Source organism: Aquarana catesbeiana, linkage group LG03 (assembly GCF_042186555.1).
Source record: "Aquarana catesbeiana isolate 2022-GZ linkage group LG03, ASM4218655v1, whole genome shotgun sequence".
Classification (NCBI taxonomy): domain Eukaryota; kingdom Metazoa; phylum Chordata; class Amphibia; order Anura; family Ranidae; genus Aquarana; species Aquarana catesbeiana.
In genome coordinates, this window is record NC_133326.1 from 688,310,648 (window position 1) to 688,334,396 (window position 23,749).

Consider the following 23,749-nt stretch of genomic DNA (forward strand, 5'->3'; position numbering starts at 1 on the left):
AGGTTTTATAGCAAACCTGACACCCCCTTAAACCCACATGTAACTTTGGTTGGGATTTGGAGAGGAGTTAAAAAGTTGGGTAGTTAAAATTTGGGCAACAGAAATTTAGATAGTGCCAACAGTTTGTGCAGCCGTGAATAGAAGGGCCCTGCTCAAGGGGTTTATAATCTAAGGGGATGGGGTGGTACAAAAGTAATAGCTGATGGAAATTATCTGAGATGGAACTGGCTGCGGTAACATTTTAGGTGGAGACGGGGTATGCTTCCCGGAATAAAAGAGTTTTTAGCGATCACCTAGGTGTGAAAAGGGTAGGGCCTGGCTGGACATACTGGGGTAGGGAGTTCCAGAGGTTCTGGAGCCGTCCTGAGGTTGAGCATGGGGGGAGGTAAGAAGGGAGCTGGAAATCAGGATGTATTAGGAGGAGCGAAATCGACGATTTGGGTGATATCTCAAGATCGAAATAGGTTAACCCAAATATCTCAAACTAAGGTTTCTTAATGGGAAAAGTTTATTCAAGTACCGTCCGAAGGCCACAGCTTTAGTAAACTCTACCCTGTTGCTGTCCTGATGTGGGTATCTATTAAGAGACCAACATAGGGGACTGTGTGCATTTAAAAGGAGGACCCTAGAAATATATTTTCCTTTTTGTTGTTTTGGGGAAAAGCCTCTAAAAAAAATTTGAGTAATAAAGGGCAGTCGGGTTTGACTAAATTCTAAAAGTTTTTGGTAACCATTGTTTTATTCTCTCTTTTTTAATATTTTTTTGTACCCGACTTGTACATTTTTAGTGACAGTGATCCTGTTCAACCTGTTAATCACTAATATGGGAGAGGAGTTATCTATTTTTGTTTTTTTTGTCCCTCTTTTTTATTTTTTTGCTAAGTTGCTGCTACAACAGCTGCAGTGTATTATTTTTCAAGGCACTTTATAATAATTTTTCAGGACAGTTATCTATTGTTAGTTTGTTATTATTAATGCAGATTCAATGCTCTTTGACATAAAGTGAAATGTGTGTGATAAACGGTCTGGGTTGAAGCAGCATTAGACCTGTATGTTTTTTTTTTATTTTTTTTTATTCTTTCTCTTTCCTACTTTCTTTGTATCATATTCTTATCTTTAATTACTTTAAGTGATGGTACCAGTCCATTAGCTAATAATGTTCTTCTATATCTTTAAAGGTAAATATATTCATCTTCTGCAACTTTTGTTTGAATACCAGAGATGAGCTGTGAATTGTAAGGCTTTATCGTTTGTCTCTGCCTGTCTCTGTTTTTAAGAGTCCAGTGGGTCCTATATAATGGTTTCCTGAAACATACAAAGTATCATATTTCACAAAGTATCCCTGGACATCCAGGTCTTATGTCTCATTGTAATTCTACATCTCCCAGTCCGTCTACTGCTTTGGCCTGAACCCCGTGAGCAGGTGTGGTGTACCAAGGGACCTGGCAATAGCATGCAGTGTTGACTAACCCTAACTTTAAGGGCTCTTGTGGATACTGGTTGTTGCTTGGACTCCGTACCCTGTGGGGATCAGATTTTGCTCATCCACAGTGCACACCTAATAGTGTTTAGCCTTAATGGCCACATCGCTGCTCCTGTCTGGCATTCCTCCAATTATTGTACACAGACATTCTCCTTTTTCTTTTAATGTATTCACGCACGACTGTCTGGAGGCCCACCCTACCACCACCTGAAGAAGCAACAACAACCATCACGCCATATCTTGAAACCAAGGTGCAATGACTAGACTGTCCTTAACTTTCCTTCACCATGCTGTACAGTGCCGTCTCGCGGTCCGATCTGATTTTTGCAAACAACATCACACAACATTCCCAAGTTACGGGACCAAAAGTTGCCAGGATCCCGCCATCGATGTTGGAGTTCCACTCTTCCAAGGCAGAGGAGCGTGGAAACATTGCAGCACAGGCACTCATGGTCCTGATGTGGAATCTAAAAAGCACCAGGATTTCTCTGCTGTCTCGAGTCTACCTTGATGGGTTCAGGCGTGCTCAAAAAAAGGAAAGGAGGTCTCAGTGGTGGTGGGGAGGGTCGGGGCTTCTGGGCTGTTGTGGGTGGGTACAAAATCATTGAGGGATGGCATAGGTTCAAGAATGAACATCATAAATGAACTAATGTGGAAATGTAGGCCCTGAAAATGATAGACTTCATTATTAATGTGACTTACAGTGATCTTTCGTTGACTCTATAGTTTCAGAACATGTTTAGAATCAACAGAGACACCGTACCCAGCTGTGGAATTTTATCCAGAGTAGCTATCTGACAAAAGCCTCTTCTCTGACCATTTGGTTGCATTATCTAATGTCACTTCAAAGGAGGTGGGAGGTGGGAAGGGAACAGGAATAACTTGATCCTAAAATGGTAGCTGGTGTCCTAGCTTAAGATAGCACCCCCCACCCCATTGGGTCAATGTAACAGTTTTAGCATATGGAAGGGGGGTGAGGAGGGGGTGGGTTTTTTACCAGTGTGTATATATCAGAATACAAACCCCTGCCTCAGTCTATTTGGTTCCTGGTCTAAGAAGCATTGGGACATAAGATTTCTCTCTGTAATGTACCTCTAACTTCATCTTTTCTGTAACTTTTCCTGTTCTACAATTTGTCCTGATATACTGATAGCATTTGTAGGTCCATTAGACCCCTTTCACATTGGGGTGTTTTTCCAGCGCTTTTGGGCTAAAAAAAAAAAACGCCTGAAAAAAGGCGGCGCTTTGCGGGTCATTTTAACCCTTTTTCGGTAAAAAGTGCCCCGCTAGCGGCGGAAAACCTCGGCAAAAAAAACGACGGTAAGGCGCTTTACCGCCCACCCCCCAGTTTGAAAGCAGCCTTATAGTAATATTCCTATTTGTATTAATTTGTATGATCGGTAACATCTTTGTTTTAAGGTTACAACAAAGCCTGTCTAATGCCCAGGAAAAAACCCAAGCCTACTTACCAACCAGCTTGCAGACAACCGAATTAACCTGTCTAACAGTATGCGTTAAAAACAGGGGTTTAGTTCGTACCCTGGTATCTGTAGTCCTAACACTAAAATATAAGTGTCCCCACAGTATGAAAGCCCCAGTGTGAAAGCAGCCTTATAGTAATATTTGTATTAATTTGTATCATTGGTAACATCTTTGTTTTAAGGTTGTATCATTTATGTTATAGTTGGTAATATCGGATTAATACAAGTTTCTTTTTTGTACAATAGTAAGTTTAAATAAATTTGATTATTCTTTTCGCACAGTTATCATTCGTTTTAATTCTATCCATAATAGCGGCAACCTCAGTGGTTGATTCTTATATAGATAAAGGGTTTTAATCACTTATTTTATGTGTATTAGGCGTATAAGTGGGTAGGTAGAAATCACCTTTACACCACCTAACCTGGCACTACTGTATATCACCTAACCTGGCACTACTGTATATCACCTAACCTGCCAGTATACTACCCTAACGTCACTTGACATCGACGTGCGGTACGCTGCCTGCCTGTCCACCTGAGGGGGGGGGATGCCAGATATAGGATCCGCACTGGGTGCCAATTTTGAAAAACATTTATCATTTCACTTCACAATTATGTGCCACTTTGTGTTGGTCTATCACATAAAATCCCAATAAAATACATTTATGTTTTTGGTTGTAACATGACAAAATGTGGAAAATTTCAAGGGGTGTGAATACTTTTTCAAGGCACTGTGTGTGTGTATGCATATATATATATAATTTTTATAGTTGGCCCCCCGTACTTTTGTACCTGCCCCCCCTAAATATGAAAGCTGGAGATGCCACTGGTTGGCAAGTGGGTAAAATAGGTCTTGCTGAAAGGGAATTCCCGGGTGCGGTGACCCCTGTAATCCCCGGGATGTGTTGGGTGTTGTCAATTTACACAATTTTATGATCACAGCCCACAAACACGTCTTCCTGCAGAGCGACACAATCACAATTATGAAATATGAGAATTATTGATCTGGGGAGGGGTCAGAGGAGAGGAAAACACAGACTGACTTCTAGATCTGTCATTCCGCACACATCCCCGGGGAGCTGAGACACAGGAGCTGACAATCTACACCCAGACGCTACTTACAGGTACTCACCGCACTCTCTGATTGGCTGTCGCATTCTCTGACTCGCTTATATCTTTAACGTCTGTAGATTGTCTGCTGACTCTCTCGCTGCTGTTAGTGCAATACACGGACACCCAGAGCTGAGATCCTCCTGAATATACTACTCACCTGGCTGACCCTTGGATACTTCCTGAGCCAGGCGCCCCAAATCAAGATCCTGTGGGGCAGCCAGGCCACTAGCATTATCATAATGAGCTGAGCAATGTAGAGGGAGCAGATTCTGAACTCTTCGCTTTTCTCCACCCTCCAGCGTGTCGGAGTGACCTCGGGGTAATATTTAGAGAGCAGAGTATTAGTGCTGGTTCACACAGTGGCGACTTGTCAGGCGACCTAGCCGCCTGACAAGTCGCCTCCCGTTCTGTACTACGGAACCGTTCTAATAGGAGCGACGCAAGTCGCTCTGACTTAGTAAAAGGTTCCTGTAGTATTTTTGGGGCGACTTCAGGTGACTTGCATTGACTTCTATACAGGAGTCGTTTTGCAAGTCGCCGCTGAAGTCGTGTGCAGGTCGCCTCGGTGAGGCGACCTGCAAGTTGTGCCGCCCCTGTGTGAACCGGCACTTACTATAGTACACATAGAAGAAGTGGGAAGATGGATTTCACTTGGGATTGCATTGTGTGTGATGGGATTAGAAGACTCACAGGCATAGAAGCCAAGGGGGGTGGTTTGGAAAATCACATCTGTCTTATAAATTCCTCGAGTGCCAGAGCTCAGGGCCAGCCCTGCACAGGATGTCACAACAATGTAACAAAAGTCATCCTTTAACTTTCTGAGATTTGTTGTTTACAAGTTAAAAACAGTTTTCTTTTGCTAGAAAATTACTTAGAACCCCCAAACATTATATATATATATTAAGAGCATTGGGCAGAAGTGACGTTTTGATGTCGCTTACGCCCTGCAATGATATGGAGACGGGTGGGGGCCATCTTCTCCTCACTCATCTCCATACCAAGCCAGAATAAGGATCAGATCGCCTCTGCCGCTACCGACGGCTCTGGTAAGCAGCGGAGGGTACCGGAGCGTGGCGGGGGGGGCCCTCTCCTGCCGCTGATAAAAGTGAACTCATGGCGAATCCGCTGCAGAGACTGCTTTTATCTTGAAGCGGACCGCCCGCTGAAGAAGAGGATACCAGGGTTATGGTAGCTAGCTGCTACCATAACAAAGATTTCCCTCTTCAAAGTAGCGACGTAAAACTGCGGCGGGCGGTCCGTAAGTGGTTAAAGCACAGTTGTCAAACTGGCGGCCCTCCAGGCAGCTGTTGCAGAACTACAAGTCCCATGAGGCATTACAAGGCTGACAGTTACAAGCATGACTCCCACAGGCAGAGGCATGATGGGACTTGTAGTTCTACAACAGATGGAGGGCCACACCCTCCTTTAAAGGATACGTGTGCTGTAATACAAAGTACAAACACCTCTGAGCCCCCCCCTTTAAATTAAACGAAATCATGCGACTTCACTTGAAATCGCACGATTTCAAAGCCACATGTCTGTACAACTTCAGGTACAACTTGGCTGACATCTGTGCGACTTCATGTACAGATGTCTATGCAAGTCGCACCTGAAATCAGCAAAAGTAGCGCAGGAACAACTTTTTCAAATTGGTGCGGCGCCGCAAAGTCATGCCGATTTGAACAGTTCTACTGCCGACAATAGGGTGTGACTTGTAATGTGATTTGGACCCATCAAATTGCCGCACCGGTTTGAACGGGGGGGGCTGAAAAGTGATAACTTTTCAGAGGTATGGCAAGGGCTGCCGCACATGTAAACCAGGCTCCCTAGGCATTGCCTTAGTGGACTGCGATGCCAATGAAGATGGTAAATATTGTAGCGCCAACAAGTGAACACATATATCGATATATAAGTGAAACAGTACAAAAATCAAATATACAAAAGTAACATATATGGAGATGTGAAAAAGTCCAATGAATGTGAAAATCCTTAAAAGAGGCCTTATGCGTCAACCACCATGATGATAAATCAAGGATGGAATAAGCTGGCACTATCCGGCATGGGAATCATCAGAGATGGTACATCTTTAACCAAAAAGAGAAGTATATCTACTCTTACCAGAAGAGGTGGACTCGAGTGTCAGCGACAACGAGTCATAAAGGCAAAGGTGCCGAAATCGGCAGATAAACGGAACTCCAAGGGATCCAGGACCTCAAAGCACAAATCCGGGGGTGTTGTAGGTATCCACCAAACAAACCTCCGATGAAAGGAGCCAAGGGCTTGGGTTATCGCTCCCCACATTGCCCTGAATTTTATCACAGTTTTTTACTCTTATTGCTGTATGCTGGTTTTTAGAAATTAAAAAAAAAAAAAGTTTTTGACCTACACCATATGGAAGAATTTTTTCTTTACATAACCATCTGGATGAGAGTTGCCTTGTGGTCCAGCCGGTCTCTCCACACCTAAAGTCCAGCCCTGGTGCTCCTTCCATCTGAGGTTCATTTGGTGGTATTTGACCACTTCTGCATTTTTTTTTTTGCTCTATAAACAAAAAAAAAACAATTAAAAAACAAAAAAAATTTAACTTACTGCTATAGTATATAATAAAAAAAAGAAAAGAAAAATGTATTTATCAGTTTAGGCCAATATAGATTCTTCTACATATTTTTGGTAAAAAAAAAAATCGCTATAGGCGTATATTGATTGGTTTGTGGAAAAGTTATCGGGTCTACAAACTATGGGATAGATGTAGAGACTTTTATTTATTTTTTTATTGTTTTTACTGGTAATGGTAGCCATCTACGAATTTTTAGCAGGACTGCAACATTGCGGCGGACAAATCTGGCCCCACATGACACTTTCTGGGGACCAGTGACATTATTACATTGATCAGTGCTATAACCAGGGCTTTTTTTTTCAGCTGGAACTTGGTGGAACTCAGGGGGGACAAGGGGGATGAAGGTACACGGAGTGCAGTGCAAATGCCAACATCACCACTGGATGATTTCCCCCGCAAGTGAGAAAGGTGGAGCCACCTACATAGCTCCCAACTGTCCCTGATTTGGAGGGACTGTTGCTGCTTTGGAGCAATGTCCCTCTGTCCCTCATTCCTCCTCATTTGTCCCTCATTTTGTTCTAATCTATATATATACACTACCGTTCAAAAGTTTGGGGTCACCCAAACAATTTTGTGTTTTCCATGAAAAGTCACACTTATTCACCACCATACGTTGTGAAATGAATAGAAAATAGAGTCAAGACATTGACAAGGTTAGAAATAATGATTTGTATTTGAAATAACATTGTTTTTACATCAAACTTTGCTTTCATCAAAGAATCCTTTTTTTGCAGCAATTACAGCATTGCACACCTTTGGCATCCGTCCACAACACTTTTTTCCAGTCTTCCTCTGTCCAATGTCTGTGTTCTTTTGCCCATCTTAAACTTTTTCTTTTATTGGCCAGTCTCAGATATGGCTTTTTCTTTGCCACTCTGCCCTGAAGCCCAAAATCCCGCAGCCGCCTCTTCACTGTAGATGTTGACACTGGTGTTTTGCGGGTACTATTTAATGAAGATGCCAGTTGGGGACCTGTGAGGCGTCTGTTTCTCAAACTAGAGACTCTAATGTGCTTATCTTCTTGCTTAGTTGTGCAACGCGGCCTTCCACTTCTTTTTCTACTCTGGTTAGAGCCTGTTTGTGCTGTCCTCTGAAGGGAGTAGTACACACCGTTGTAGGAAATCTTCAATTTCTTTGCAATTTCTCGCATGGAATAGCCTTCATTTCTAAGAACAAGAATAGACTGTCGAGTTTCAGATGAAAGTTCTCTTTTTCTGGCCATTTTGAGCGTTTAATTGACCCCACAAATGTGATGCTCCAGAAACTCAATCTGCTCACAGGAAGGTCAGTTTTGTAGCTTCTGGAAGGAGCTAGACTGTTTTTAGATGTGTGAACATGATTGCACAAGGGTTTGCTAATCATCAATTAGCCTTCTGAGCCAATGAGCAAACACATTGTACCATTAGAACACTGGAGTGATAGTTGCTGGAAATGGGCCTCTATACACCTATGTAGATATTGCACCAAAAACTAGACATTTGCAGTTAGAATAGTCATTTACCACATTAGCAATGTATAGAGTATATTTGTTTAAAGTTAGGACTAGTTTAAAGTTAGCTTCATTTAAAAGTACAGTGCTTTTCCTTAAAAAATAAGGACATTTCAATGTGACCCCAAACTTTTGAACGGTAGTGTATATATATATATATATATACAGTATCTCACAAAAGTGAGTACACCCCTCACATTTTTGTAAATATTTTATTCTATCTTTTCATGTGACAACACTGAATAAATGACACTTTTCTACAATGTAAAGTAGTGAGTGTACAGCTTGTATAACAGTGTAAATTTGCTGTCCCCTCAAAAAAAACTCAACACACAGCCATTAATGTCTAAACCACTGGCAACAAAAGTTAGTACACCCCTAAGTGAAAATGTCCAAATTGGGCCCAATTAGCCATTTTCCCTCCCTGGTGTCATGTGACTCATTAGCGGTACAAGGTCTCAGGTGTGAATGGGGAGCAGGTGTGTTAAATTTGGTGTTATCGATCTTACTTTCTCATTCTGGTCACTGTAAGTTCAACATGGCACCTCATGGCAAAGAACTCTCTGAGGCTCTTAAAAAAAGAATTGTCGCTCTACATAAAGATGGTCTGGGTTATAAGAAGATTGCCAAGATCCTGAAACTGAGCTGCAGCATGGTGGCCAAGACCATACAGTGGTTCAACAGGACAGGTTTTACTCAGAACAGGCCTTGCCATGGTCGACCAAAGAAGGTTGAGTGCATGTGCTCAGCTTCATATCCAGAGGTTGTCTTTGGGAAATAGACGTATGAGTGCTGCCAGCATTGCTGCAGAGGTTGAAAGAGTGGGGGGTCAGGCTGTCAATGCTCAGACCATATGCCACACACTGCATCAAATTGGTCTGCATGGCTGTCATCCCAGAAGGAAGCCTCTTATAAAGATGATGCACAAGAAAGCCCGCAAACAGTTTACTGAAGACAAGCAGACTAAGGATATGGATTACTGGAACAATGTCCTGTGGTCTGATGAGAACTTATTTGGTTCAGATGGTGTCAAGCATGTGTGGCGGCAACCAGGTGAGGAGTACAAAGACAAGTGTGTATTGCCTACAGTCAAGCATGGTGGTGGGAGTGTCATGGTCTGGGGCTGCATGAATGCTGCTGGCACTGGGGAGCTACAGTTCATTGAGGGAACCATGAATGCCAACATGTACTGTGACATACTGAAGCAGAGCATGATCCCCTCCCTTCAGAGACTGGGCCGCAGGGCAGTATTCCAACATGATAACAACCCCAAACACACCTCCAAGACCATCACTGCCTTGCTAAAGAAGCTGACAGTAAAGGTGATGGACTGGCCAAGCATGTCTTCAGACCTAAACCCTATTGAGCATCTGTGGGGCATCCTCAATTGGAAGGTCTCTAACATCCACCAACCCAGTGATGTCGTCATGGAGGAGTGGAAGAGGACTCCAGTGGCAAACTGTGGAGCTCTGGTGAACTCCATGCCCAAGAGAGTTAAGGCAGTGCTGGAAAATAATTGTGGCCACACAAAATATTGACACTTTGGGCCCAATTTGGACATTTTTGCTTAGGGGTGTACTCACTTTTACTGCCAGCGGTTTAGACATTAATGGCTGTGTGTTGAGTTATTTTGAGGGGACAGTAAATTTTACACTGTTATACAAGCTGTACACTCACTACTTTATATTGTAGCAAAGTGTCATTTCTTCAGTGTTGTCACATGAAAAGATATAATAAAATATTTACAAAAATATGAGGGGTGTACTCACTTTTGTGAGATACTGTATATAATATGCACTTTTTATCTATCAAAAGGTGTTTTCCAGCGCTAAACCTTTAATCTGATTTCTAAATTGCTACATTTGTAAATTCCAAAAGCCAATATAAAGGAATAGTAGTGGTAAAAAAAGCACTTGTGGGTTTAAAGTGGTTGTAAACCCTTTACAACCACTTTTTACTACAGGCAAGCCTATAATTAGGCTTACCTGTAGCTACACTGGATATATCCTAAACCTGCACGGTTAGGAGATACCCCCTGTATTTGCATGTACCGACATCATCGGCACATGCACCCTTAAGCAAACTGAAGCAAGGGCACGTACGTGCCCTTGCTTCAGTTAGACTGTGCCGTTACCGCGGGAGTGACGTCATCGCGGCTCCGGCCAATCACAGCGTCAGAGCCACGAAAGCCGGAAGCAATGGAGCGATGTCGGCCGCTGGAGCGGTGAACAAGAACCACTGCGGTGGCTTCGATCTCAGGTAAGTAATTCATAATGAGCTAATATGCTATGCATACTAGCTTATTATGTCTTTGTCTTGCAGGTTTTTTTTGGTGTTTTTTTTTAGGGTTTACAACCACTTTAACCAGTCTTTTTTTTTGTGTACAATTCTCCTTTAACGGGGCGTGGCAAGGGGTGTGTCCTATGCCTGCATACTTTTGCTGATAGGTGTCCCACATTCCCATCTCAAAAAGTTGGGAGGTATGCCAACTACAGTATGCAGGGAGGTACTAGAGCTGGCTGGGTGCTTCAGCCTAATACAGCAACAAAAAGAAGACACGTGGAAGATGGTGGAGCTTTTAAGGAGATGGTGAGGAAATGGGGGCAGTAAAGGGGGGTTGCATGCAGAGGTCAGAGCTGAAGAGGGGTAAACGTGAGATGTGGATGGGGGATGCAGAGGTAAGCAGCTGTGAAAGAAGGCTGAATTCTGCACACTGTGTGTAGCGCACCTCAAAACTCTGCACTCTTTACGTAGCACACCCTGAACTCTGCACTCTGTGTGTAACCCCCTCCCTGAACTCTGCAGTCTGTGTGTAACCCCCTCCCTGAACTCTACACTCTGTGTATAACCCCTTCCCTGATCTCTGCAGTCTGTACATAATGCACTCCTGGTAATTAATGAGACTGTTAAGACCCTCCCACTGTTAGTGAAATTTGACCACACCCAGTATTTGATGCGGTTCGGAGGATGTTTGTAAGGGGACGGGAGGGGTCAGGGGGGGGGGGGTCGTGATTGAGTTCCTGTACTTATTTCCTGAGAAGAAAAGCCCTGGCAATAACAATGTACTGATTAATACATAAATGACACTGGCAGGGAAGAGGTTAACACTAGGGGGCGATCAATGGCTTAAGTGTGTTCCCTCGATGTGTTCTAACTGTAGGGGGATGCAGGACAGGCCAGTAGCTCAATTGTATACTGTGCAAGCTCTGGCCAGTGATCCATCCTTAAGACCCAGTAACCCAGAGGATTTTCGGTGGGAAAGGTGTCCAAGTCTGATCTTGCCCCTAGGTAATCCTGCACCATGTGAATCAGACGCTGGCGATGGATCAAGGAGGGTTGGCAGCCAGTAATCATCCCTCCCATTGATACCATGAATACGAGGATCCTTCTGCAGGCTTTGCAGGATCAGGGAGGCCATGCAGCGTAGGTTTTCTAAGGCATTTGGTCCAGAGTCCTCTGGGTCAATAAGGACGACATGATCCGCAGCCACCTCCTCCCACCACGTACACTGAGTGAACATGAAATTAGGCAGACACAAAGCAAAAATGCAAAAATGGGTACACTCAACTAAATATTAAACAAACTGAATAGTGCGTCAAACAAATAAATGCAGATACAAAAAATGACACAATAAAAAATAAAAAGGCATAAAAAGGTGTTTGTGAATCATCCAGTGACTGAATAAAGATTATGATAAAAATCAATCCATAGTGAAGAGAAAAAAAAAAAGAACTAAACATGAGAATAAGTCCATAAAAAACTGATGATATTCAAATAGTGATGTGCCGTAAAACTCCACACTAGAGTGACAAGTGAGAAGTTTCCTCCACCACAAAAAGGACTGCCGCTTACCAGAAATCAGTGGTCCCTTATTACAGGGGACCACACCGAGTGGATGGCTGTAACCCCAGCCCGGGATCTCACTGGCATACTCTGGGCTCCTCAGCGTCAGTAGAAACGGTCCATAGATAGATAGTGGGCAGTGTGTTCACCATGAAAACAAAAAGCCTCACATAGCATAAATCCTTTAACATTTATTAGAATTAAAAGAAGACAATTGAACACTTACAGGGTGGTGAATAACAATAGGCAAAATAGACATAAATAACGAGCCAGCTGGCTTCCAAACAGCCCGTAGCTTCCAGGACTGAATGTGCAGCTGTAACGTCAGAACGTAGCTTCTCCTCCCTACGTCGTTTCCTCACTAGCAGACGTGATCATCCACTCTACCAAGTCTTCCGCATGTTGCGGCTCAACATAGCCAGCTGCCGAAAAAAAGGACAAGCGTGTCCCACGGCCACGTGCTGATGAGGATGCACCGTCTCCACGACCAGCACTGTTGCCTCTAGACACAGAGCCTGCTTGCCCTCTTTTATTGGTTTGTGACTGTCTGCCTCTCCTTGTTGGCCTTCCAGACATACTACTAATTACTAATGGCCTGCAGTGAGATGTAGCTGCATATATATATATACTGATACTGCAGCTAGCAGAATCAACTGCCTGCCTGTAGTATTATTAGTATGAGAACACCAGCAATTGTCTTCAGGTAGCTTTAGGTGCACACTGTGCAGAGGACACAGTACACTAACTGTAAATACTGCAACTGCCTGCCTGTGGTATTAATAGGTTTAGAACAACAGCAATTGTCTTCAGGTAGCTTTAGGTGCACACTGTGCAGAGGGTACAGTACACCACAGGTGCCAAACACAAGGCCCGCGGGCCGAATCCGGCCCTCCGGGCCATTTCATGTGGCCCTCGCACCTCTCCTGCAGCTGCAGGAGAGCTCCAGCCCTTCTCTGGTCCTCCTCCAGACCCCTATTTGCTGCTTTCAATAATGCATCCTGCTTCTTCCCAGCAGTAGCATAAGGAAAGGGGGTGCACTGTGGTGTTAGGGAGAATAGGGGACTCAACTTCTGATGGTGGGGTGGCTCTTGACATCTAATGTAAGGGGAGAGGATGCGCTGGACATCTAATCTTACAGATACAACCGGCCCTTTTGAGGACGATCATAATGCTGATGTGGCCCACGATGAAATTGAGTTTGACACCCCTGCAGTACACTAACTGTAAATACTGCAGCTGCTTGCCTGTGGTATTAATAAGATCAGAACAGCAATTGTCTACAGGTATCTTTAGGTGCACACTGTGCAAAGGACACAGTACACTAACTGTATATACTGCAGCTGCCTGCCTGTGGTATTAATAGTATCAGAACAACAGCAATTGTCTTCAGGTAGCTTTAGGTGCACACTGTGCAAAGGACGCACTACACTAACTGTAAATACTGCAGCTGCCTGCCTGTGGTACTAATAGGATCAAAAGAACACCACCAATTTTCTTCAGGTAGCATTAGGTGCACACTGTGCAGAGGACACAGTACACTAACTGTAAATACTGCAGCTGCCTGCCTGTGGTATTAATAGGATCAGAGCAACAGCAATTGTCTTCAGGTAGCTTTAGGTGCACACTGTGCAAAGGACACAGTACACTAACTGTAAATACTACAGCTGCCTGCCTGTGGTATTAATAGGATCTGAACAACAGCAATTGTCTTCAGGTAGCTTTAGGTGCACACTGTGCAGAGGACGCATTACACTAACTGTAAATACTGCAGGTGCCTGCCTGTGGTATTAATAGGATCAGAACAACAGCAATTGTCTTCAGGTAGCTTTAGGTGCACACTGTGCAAAGGACACAGTACACTAACTGTAAATACTACAGCTGCCTGCCTGTGGTATTAATAGGATCTGAACAACAGCAATTGTCTTCAGGTAGCTTTAGGTGCACACTGTGCAGAGGACGCATTACACTAACTGTAAATACTGCAGCTGCCTGCCTGTGGTATTAATAGGATCAGAACAACAGCAATTGTCTTCAGGTAGCTTTAGGTGCACACTGTGCAGAGGACAGAGTACACTAACTGTAAATACTGCAGATGCCTGCCTGTGGTATTAATGGGATCAGAACAACAGCAATTGTCTTCAGGTAGCTTCAGGTGCACACTGTGCAGAGGATGCACTACACTAACTGTAAATACTGCAGCTGCCTGCCTGTGGTACTAATAGGATCAGAACAACAGCAATTGTCTTCAGGTAGCTTTAGATTCACACTGTGCAGAGGACGCACTACACTAACTGTAAATACTGCAGCTGCCTGCCTGTGGTACTAATAGGATCAGAACAACAGCAATTGTCTTCAGGTAGCTTTAGATGCACACTGTACAGAGGACACACTACACTAACTATACACTAACTGTAAATACTGCAAATGCCTGCCTGTGGTACTAATAGGATCAGAAGAACACCAGCAATTTTCTTAAGGTAGCTTTAGGTGCACACTGTGCAGAGGACACAGTACACTAACTGTAAATACTGTAGCTGCCTGTGGTACTAATAGAAGAATTTTCTTCAGGTAGCTGTAAATACTGTAAAAACACCTGCCTGCCTGTCAGTAGGAAGAGAATAACAGGAACAGATCTAGCTAAATTGAATACAGTGTATATATATATATATATATATATATATATATATATATATATATATATATATATATACACAACACCTAGGCAAAGGCAGATCCAGAGTCTAGTCTCGGGAGGGGCACTGCCTGAAAAAATTTTTTGCTCGATTTCCATGTCAGTGTTTAAATTCATTGTTAGATTTATTGATTTTGGCCAGAGGGGGAGCCAATCAGTGGGTCTGGCGGAAGCGATGTCCGCCAGCCACCCATGATCGCTCCCCACAGAGATAGAACAGCGGTCTGCAAATGTAAACAAGGCAGACCGCCGTTCTGTCAGAGATGAACAGAGTGATCTTGTGTTCCTGCTAACCAGGAACATGGATAACTCTGTTCATCTAGTGAGTCCATCCCCCACACAGTTAGCAAGCACCCCCTAGGCACACAGTTAACCCTTTGATCAACCCCTGATGTTAACCCCTTCCTAGCCAGTGTCATTAGTGCAATGACAGTACATATTTTTAGCACTGATCACTTTATTAGTGTCACTGGTCCCCAAAAAGTGTCAAAAGTGTCAGTTAGGTGTCCGATCTGTCTGCTGCAATGTTGCAGTACCGCTAAAAATCACTGATCACCGCCATTACTAGTAAAAAATAATTAAATATAAATCAATCCCATAGTTTGTAGACGCTATAAATTTTGCGCAAACCAATCAATATACGCTTATTGTGATTTTTTTTTACCAAAAATATGGAGCAGAATACATATCGGCCTAAACTGAGGAAGACATTTTTTTTATAGGAAAAAGCAAAAAAAAATTTTTTTTTCGCAAAAAATAAAAACCGCAGAGGTGATCAAATACCACCAAAAGAAAGCTCTATTGGGAAAAAAAGGACATCAATTTTATTTGGGTACAGCGTAATTGTCAGCCAGTCAAAGTAACGCAGCGAAGTATCACAAAAAATGGCCTGGTCATAAGGAGGGGTAAAACTTTTCGGAGCTGAAGGGGTTAAGATTGAACAAGTGAAGACTAATTTTTTTTTTTTCATACATAATATGGCACACATGTATTTTGCGATTTGACACATGACATGCATTCATTCTTTTACTCACGTTTAGTTAATTATTTTGGTTGTCTGGTGAGGGGAGGGGTTCCCATGAAGGAGCAATGGAGACGGAGTGGAGATGGATAGTATGGATGGATGGATCCAGTAATCTTCTCAATAAGTCTTTTTCCTCCTGTATTCAATTCACGCCGCTCTGCAGGCGCAAGCCAGGTGGAGAAGATGGAGGAGGTGGGTGGGTGGAGCCAACACTAATTAAGGGGTGGCGCTGGCCTGTAGTATGGAAAAGATGGATCATGGAGGGAGGAGGTACAGGTGGGTGGGGCCAACACAGTCAGGGGCAGACACGGAGAAAGAAGAATGCTGGTGCTCCTCTCTGCCACCACTGACTGCAGTGTGGACGCTGGACATGTTAGTGCAGAACGGAACACACAGTCTCTGCTGTTTTGAGGCTCCAGCAGGCAACAGCTCCGTCTGACCTGTCACCGTCACGTCGGCTTTCAGACTCGAGTCTGAGTCCGACGTGACTCACTGACGTCACTCTATGCTAGATGCCAGGCGGCCCTGGCGTTAGCAACGAGTGCAGGGAAGAGGCTCAACCCACCTCCTCCTCCTCCTGGTATCCTGCTCAGTCAGTGCGAGTCTCTCTCTCAGCGCCGCTGATTGGCTGATGTGAGAGAGACTCGGGCAGAGGCAGCGGCAGAGGCACTGGCTTCAATGACATGTCAGTGCTACTATTTCGGGGGGGGGGTGCAATTGCCCTGTTGCCCCCCCCCGGATCAGCCCCTGCACCTAGGATGCATATATATACACAATACACTGTGACTGCAGCTAACTGACTCGCCTGCCTACTCTATCTAACTTAAATCAAATGACACCGTCTCTCTGTCTATCTTTCCGCCGCCGCAACACACTACACAAGGCCACCACGCAGGCGGCCTTATATAGTTTGGGGCGTGTACTAAACCCCCTGAGCCATAATTGGCCAAAGCCACCCTGGCTTTGGCCAATTACGGATCTTTGTACAGACGGCGCTGTGATTGGCCAACCATGCAGGTCATAGTGCATGCTTGGCCAATAATCAGCCAGCAATGCACTGCGATGCCACCGTGAATTATGGTCCGTGACGCGCCACTTGAATTTGGCATTAACGCACAGGAGAGCCGACCTGCCGTAGTATATCTGTGCTTCCCTATGCAGTGCAGGCTCAGGGGGAGAGGCCAGCAGACTTCTGTACATACAATAGCTGCCTGCCTCAGTACTTCCTGTGACAGTAGCAGTCTCAGATCCCACCGCTGCCACCACAATGTGCCGTATTGCACTCTCTATTACCGTATTGCACTATTGCCCTAAGCCTAAGCAGAGATCTTCCAGCTTGCAGGACAACAATGTAGGCACCAGCAGACTAGTTATCAGTGGGATCAGTTATCCCTGTAGTTAACCATTTACATACACTCATTATACCCTTTTAATAGTAACACACACAGTTTAGAGCTCCATTCACACCTACTCTATATTACCAAAGTATTAGGGCACATGAACTTTAATAGCATCCCAGTCTTACAATAATGAGTTGGCCCACCCTTTGCAGCTATAACAGCTTCAACTCTTCTGGGAAGGCTGTCCACAAGGTTTAGGAGTGTGTATATGGGAATGTTTGACCATTCTTCAAGAAGTGCATTTGTGAAGTCAGGCACTTATGTTGGACGGGAAGGCCTGGCTTGCAGTCTCTGCTCGAATTCATCCCAAAGGTGTTCTATCGGGTTGAGGTCAGGTCAGTCAAGTTCCTTCACCCCAAACATGCTCATCCAGTTCTTTATGGACCTTGTTTTGTGCACTGGTGTGCAGTCATGTTGGAACAGGAAGGAGTCATCCCCAAACTGTTCCCACAAACTTGGGAGCATGAAATAGTCCAAAATGTCTTGGTATGCTGACACCTTAAGAGTTCCCTTCACTGGAACTAAGGGGCCAAGCCCAACCCCTAAAAAACAATCCCGCACCATAATCCCCCCTCCACCAAATGATTTGGACCAACGCACAAAGCAAGGTCCATAAAGACATGGATGAGCGAGTTTGGGGTGGAGGAACTTGACTGGCTTGCACAGTCCTGACCTCAACCCCATACAACACCTTTGGGATGAATTCAAGTGGAGACTGTGAGCCAGGCCTTCTCGTCCAACTTCAGCGCCTGACCTCACAAACGTACTTCTGGAAGAATGATCAAACATTCCCATAGGCACACTCCTAAACTTTGTGGACAGCCTTCCCAGAAGACTTGAAGCTGTTATAGCTGCAAAGGGTGGGCCAACTCAATATTGAACCCTACAGACTAAGACTGGGATGCCATTAAAGTTCATGTGCGTGTAAAGGCAGGTGTCCCAATACTTTTGGTAATATTGTGAATTTATATGTGACAGTACTTGCTTGTTTTTGAGTGATTCTGCATTTTCCGTTTAAGGCAGCCCATTCATTTCAATGTTCTGGCCTCTGCACAAAGATCACACAGAAGAAGTGCATGGCCCTTTTTTTAAATTAAGTTGCGCCAAAACATGGTACTTGGTGCCACTGGGGTGGGGGCGCCATTAAGAATTTAATTTATTGAAAATGTAAATACTTCTTTTCATACTGATCATCTTTATTTTATCTTATTAGTGCCAGAAATAGATTCTGACTTCGTCTTCAGGAAAACATGTCTGCAGGTAAGGACTAGAATTTAAGTTTGCATAGTAAAAAAATAAAAAAATCACACCCCCCCCCCCAAAAAAAAATAATCACATTTAGTTGCTTTGCTGCCTGAAATGAAGACCGACACAGTTTTTTTTAATCCAGCTGTATTTACTCAATGCAACTTATAACATCCAAGTGAAAGATAGAACACCTGTATGTCAGAAAAAAATAAAGATCATTCAAAAACAGAATCACTGAGTTCAAAAAATGATCACCCCCTCCTAAAAATGACTTGCAAACTCAATCAGGTGTAGCTAATCACCTTCTCAATGGCACACAAAGCTGATTGCCTTTCAACTGTGATCAGCTGTGGTCATTTTGATTAGCTTAGCATGAAAAGACCTTTCCTGGAGAATTTCAGTCCCTGGTAGTGCAACTGAAGCAAACAATCAACTATGGGTGGCAAGTAGGGTTGCCACCTCATCCCTTTAAACCCGAACACATATTAATTACACAGATTCTGTGGCTGATTACGGTGGTAATTAAACTCACTCGGTGCCTTATCTGCATTTAATTAGCCTCAGAATCTGTGTAATTCAAAGATGTTCAGGTTTAAAGGGATGAGGTGGCAACCCTAGTGGCAAGGCAATGTCACCAGGATCTCCGAGATAAAGTTGTGGACAGTCAGGAGATGGATATAAAAACATGTCAAAGGCTTTGTCAATGCCTAGAAGCACAGTAAAGTCTATTATTAAGAAGTGGAAGGTATTTGGTACAACACAGACCCTCCCTGGATCAGGACGTCGCTCCAAACTGAGTGAAAGAGTCGGGAGGAAACTGGCCAGAGAGGATACCAAGAGGCCTACAACAACTCTGAAGCAGTTGCAGGAATTTATGACAAAGAGAAGTCATTGTGTACATGTGACAAAAATATCACAAATTCTCCACAAATGTGGCTTGTATGGGAGGGTTGGAAGAAAAAAACCCACTCCTCAAGAAAGGCCACATGCATTCACCACTCAACTTTGCCAAAACGCACCTTGAAGTATCTGAGGCCACATGGAAAAAGATGTTATGGTCAGATGAGACTAACATTTCATTATTTGGCTTCAACAGCAAATGTCTGGCTGAAATCCAATATAGATCACCATCCAAATAACACCATTCCTACAGTAAAGCCTGGAGGTGGTAATATCCTCTTTTGGGGGTGTTTCTCTGCAGCAGGGACTAGAGCACTTGTCAGGATAGAAGGAAAAATGGATGGGGCTAAATGCCCGGCAAATTCTTAAGAAAAATCTGCTGCCCTCGGACAGAAAGTTGTCAATGGGAAGAAGGTTTACCTTCCAACATGACAATGACCCAAATCACACAGCAACAATGACCACACAGTGGTTGAAGGAGAAAAAAGATGAAAGTCCTTGCATGGCCTAGTCAAAGCCCAGACTTAAATCCCATTGAAAATCTGTGGAATGACTTGAAGACTGCAGTCCACAAACGGTCACCATCAAATTTAACTGAACTTGAGCAGTTCTGCAAAGAAGAGTGGGCAAATATTGCAAAGTCTAGATGATTCTTTTCTATACCCATTGTATGTTAAACATGTAATACATTTCCTGCACATTATACATGTAATAAATATCCCTTGCATTATACATTATACACACAGGTTGTTACATAAAAAAAAGACACAAGGTCCTCCCCAAATTAGATTCCAGGTTTGAAGAGGAAACCCCACACAAAAATAAAGAAAACTTGAAGCCCCCCCCCACCCCCCCCCCCCCAAACAATACACACCAGACCCTTATCTAAGCTTATAATAATAAGCTTATAATAATAAAAAAAAATGTAGCGCTAAAATGAACAAAAAAGAGTGATGTGATAATCAGTGGGTACAATACACTGAGACACAAAAAAAAAAATGAGTATATAAAGTTCAATGATTGAAGTATATTAGAACTAAGCCACGATGAAAATAAATGAGAAAAGTCCCATCAGGAAGAGTGAAAGGTGAATCCAAAGTGAATGGAAATTCTTCAAATCTGTGTTTCATCAGCATGAAAATCTCGAATGACAAATAGATTGAATACTCTTACCAGAGATGGTGGATTCGGATGCCAGTGACACCGAATCGAACAGGCTTAGAGATCCAAGATGGAGGTGGTCGTCCCAGGAACCCCGGATCTCAATGGGGTATCCCCTCTCTGCTTTACCGATCAAGATGGAAACGGCCATTCAGGAGGGACCATGGGGGAGTGATGTAATGTCCAAACCTCGTGAAAATCCCGGAATGTAAGGAGGCAAAAAAATTAAATGCGCCAATAGCGCAGATCAAAAATGGTATAGTTATTGGGTCACACCAATAAACAAAACAAGTAAAAAGCGTGATCACGTTAATAAAAACAAGTGTAAGGAAGAGTATAGTGTTTCGTCCAATTGCCCCAGTTGAAGTCCAATTGTATAAAACGCGTCGGGGTTCCTGGGACGACCACCTCCATCTTGGATCTCTAAGCCTGTTCAATTCGGTGTCACTGGCATCCGAATCCACCATCTCTGGTAAGAGTATTCAATCTATTTGTCATTCGAGATTTTCATGCTGATGAAACACAGATTTGAAGAATTTCCATTCACTTTGGATTCACCTTTCACTCTTCCTGATGGGACTTTTCTCACTTATTTTCATCATGGCTTAGTTCTAATATGCTTCAATCATTGAACTTTATATACTCATTTTTTTGTGTCTCAGTGTATTGTACCCACTGATTACCACATCACTCTTTTTTGTTCATTTTAGCGCTACATTTTTATTATTATATGTTTTGAATATCGGTCATATTTGTATGTAGCAGCTTCACATTGTTCATTGGGTCTGCGCAGTGTTATCCACACCTTATCTAAGCTTGCAGCACGGCAGGCTAGGAAAGTGAGGTGGGAATGTGTCCACCCACCCCCCCCCAAATCATACCAGGCAATATGCCCTCAACATGGGGGGTACCTTAAACCCCACATGGCATATCGCCTTGTTAATGAGGAGAATATCGCCTTGTTAACGAGGAGAAGGGCCTTTTCTCCACGACCCTGGCTCAGTGGTTGTGGGGGCCTGTGGGTGCAAGGCTTATCAGAATCTGGACAGGAGAACACAAAGGCAAACTATAAGCAGATTACACTTCAGCTGTGGAAATCCCCTCTTAGTCAACTGTCAAAAGGATCAAGTGTCCCCACTGGAATATTCTCCTATATTCCTGTACTGGTGACAGCTGTCAAATTTTTGATTTCTCATCACTTTTTGACAAAAGCCAGAACGAATAAAGATTAAACCTTCCCAGCAGGGGCACAGCAAACAAACAAAAAACTTGACAGGGGTTCTAACCCTTCCTTACTAGCTTGCATGTGATCCTTTTTGCTCTGTAGAAACCTCTAATACTTTTGCTGCACAGTATTATTTTTGTTTGTTGTTACAGGATATCCTGCAGCTATCCAGTCTCAGCCACAATGGCAGAATGGATCCCCCTTCTCCTTCTCTACCGCTATAGTGCCAAAGGGACTAGAGTGTCTTGTAGAGGTCGGTAATATGGCAAGCTATAGGAGGGTGGTGGTGGGGTGCCGACATGTCTTTTTTTTGCTGTGGAAATTTCTGCCAATTCAGCCAAAAGAGCATTGTGAGGTCAGGGACTGCTGTTGAGGGAGAAGACCCGATAATCGGGTCTTCTCTTCTCAATCAGTGTCCCAATTCATTCTAAAGGTATTCAGTTCCTCAACCCCAAACTCATCAGACTAAGTCCTTATGTTGCTAACTTTGTGCAGAGGGGCACAGTCATACTAGAACATAATGCCCGACTCTGTTCTTGCCCGCCTCGGGATTTTGGGTGTCCTTCCCAACTTTTGTGTGCCCCAACTCCTGCTGTTGAATTCTCCATAATAAAAAAAAAAAATCATGAAAGAATAGTGGGAACTCCTCATAATGGGCACAGCAGGTGTACAGACCTGGGAACTCGGCACAGGGATGGTGGGAACACCTCATAATGGGCACAGCAGGTGTACAGACCCAGGAACTCAGTACAGGGATGGTGGGAACCCCCCATGATGGGCACAGCAGGTGTAAAGACCCAGGAAGTCAGCACAGGCATAGTTGCCAACATTGTAAAAGAAAATTTTAGGGACACTTTTTTGGCAGTAGGTGGAGTTGCATTATAATTAGGGGGCAGGGCATGCGTCTTTAGGCATGGCCTAGTAAAAATGGAAAAAAAAATGAGTGTGGTTTACGTGAAATAGTGGGCGTGGCTTAAATGGGCGTGGCTCAAAGGGGTGTGGTTAGAGTCTGAGATGAATGAGGGATGGAGAGGGAAAGGGGGGGGGGGGAATGAAGGGACAGCAGCCCCATATCCTACACCACAATAGAAATATGTTTATTCCAGAGTTTAACAATCAGCAGATAAAGATTCTCCAAACACCTGGTGTTAGCGCTTCAATCATCCCGGCACCATGGTTGTTATGTTGTCAGGATGATTGAAGCGCATTATTTCTATTATTACATTGTAATATAAAATTAAATCATTCAACTCACCATAATGCAGAATCAGTGGGAGCCCTGAGCGTGTCACCAGCCATCTCGCCCGCCACCAGATGCCCCCAGCAGAGTCCGTCCTTACATCAGGTGCCCCCATCAGCGGAGTCCTCCTTACATCTGTGTCCCCATCAGCGGAGCCCCTCCTTACATCTGTGTCCCCATCAGCGGAGCCCCTTCTTACATCTGTGTCCCCATCAGCGGAGCCCCTTCTTACATCTGTGTCCCCATCAGCGGAGCCCCTCCTTACATCTGTGTTCCCATCAGCGGAGCCCCTTCTTACATCTGGTGTCCCCATCAGTCCTTCTTACATCTGGTGACCCCATCAGTCCTTCTTACATCTGATGAGGATCACACTGATGAGACGGATGGGCGCAGAGCTGGCAGTGCGGAGCCCGGCGCGGAGCGAGGTGTAGCCAGAGCCTGGAGGTGAGTGCGGGGATCACTGCAAGGCAATGACAGATCCATCATCTGGAGTGTCTGGGATAATCGGAGCACCCACTGATAGGACTCTGGGCTGCCTGGGTGTAATGGGTTAATACTGGCACCATTCTTATTTAACAAACTAAAGTCCCCTAAAAAGGTTCAACACAAAGCTGGCTCTCCTATAAGGATAATAGCAAGCTGTTCAGATGTGCATAGGAACCGACACACTTCTTTAATGACACGGCCAGGCATGCATTGTGATCCTGCACTTTATATGGTTAGATTGTATCTGCTATAGTAAGCACTGGCTGGTTGTGGATTATACAGAGACCCCCTGTGACCAGATTTCAGATTATCATCCAACCATTGGAAGCACATTTCAATAGGTTACT

At 44.0% G+C, this 23,749-nt stretch overlaps 1 protein-coding gene across 1 annotated transcript in view; it reads left to right on the forward strand.

Moving 5' to 3' along the window:
* Positions 1 to 3,976: 3,976 nt before the first annotated feature.
* Positions 3,977 to 23,749, forward strand: part of LOC141134156 (uncharacterized) — a 54,093-nt gene continuing 34,320 nt past the window's right edge. The window contains exons 1-3 of the mRNA XM_073623741.1: positions 3,977 to 4,088; positions 18,356 to 18,402; positions 21,829 to 21,929. Of these exons, the coding sequence (XP_073479842.1) occupies positions 18,393 to 18,402; positions 21,829 to 21,929 (111 nt within the window). The 5' untranslated portion in view covers positions 3,977 to 4,088; positions 18,356 to 18,392. The remainder of the gene's footprint in view (positions 4,089 to 18,355; positions 18,403 to 21,828; positions 21,930 to 23,749) is intronic.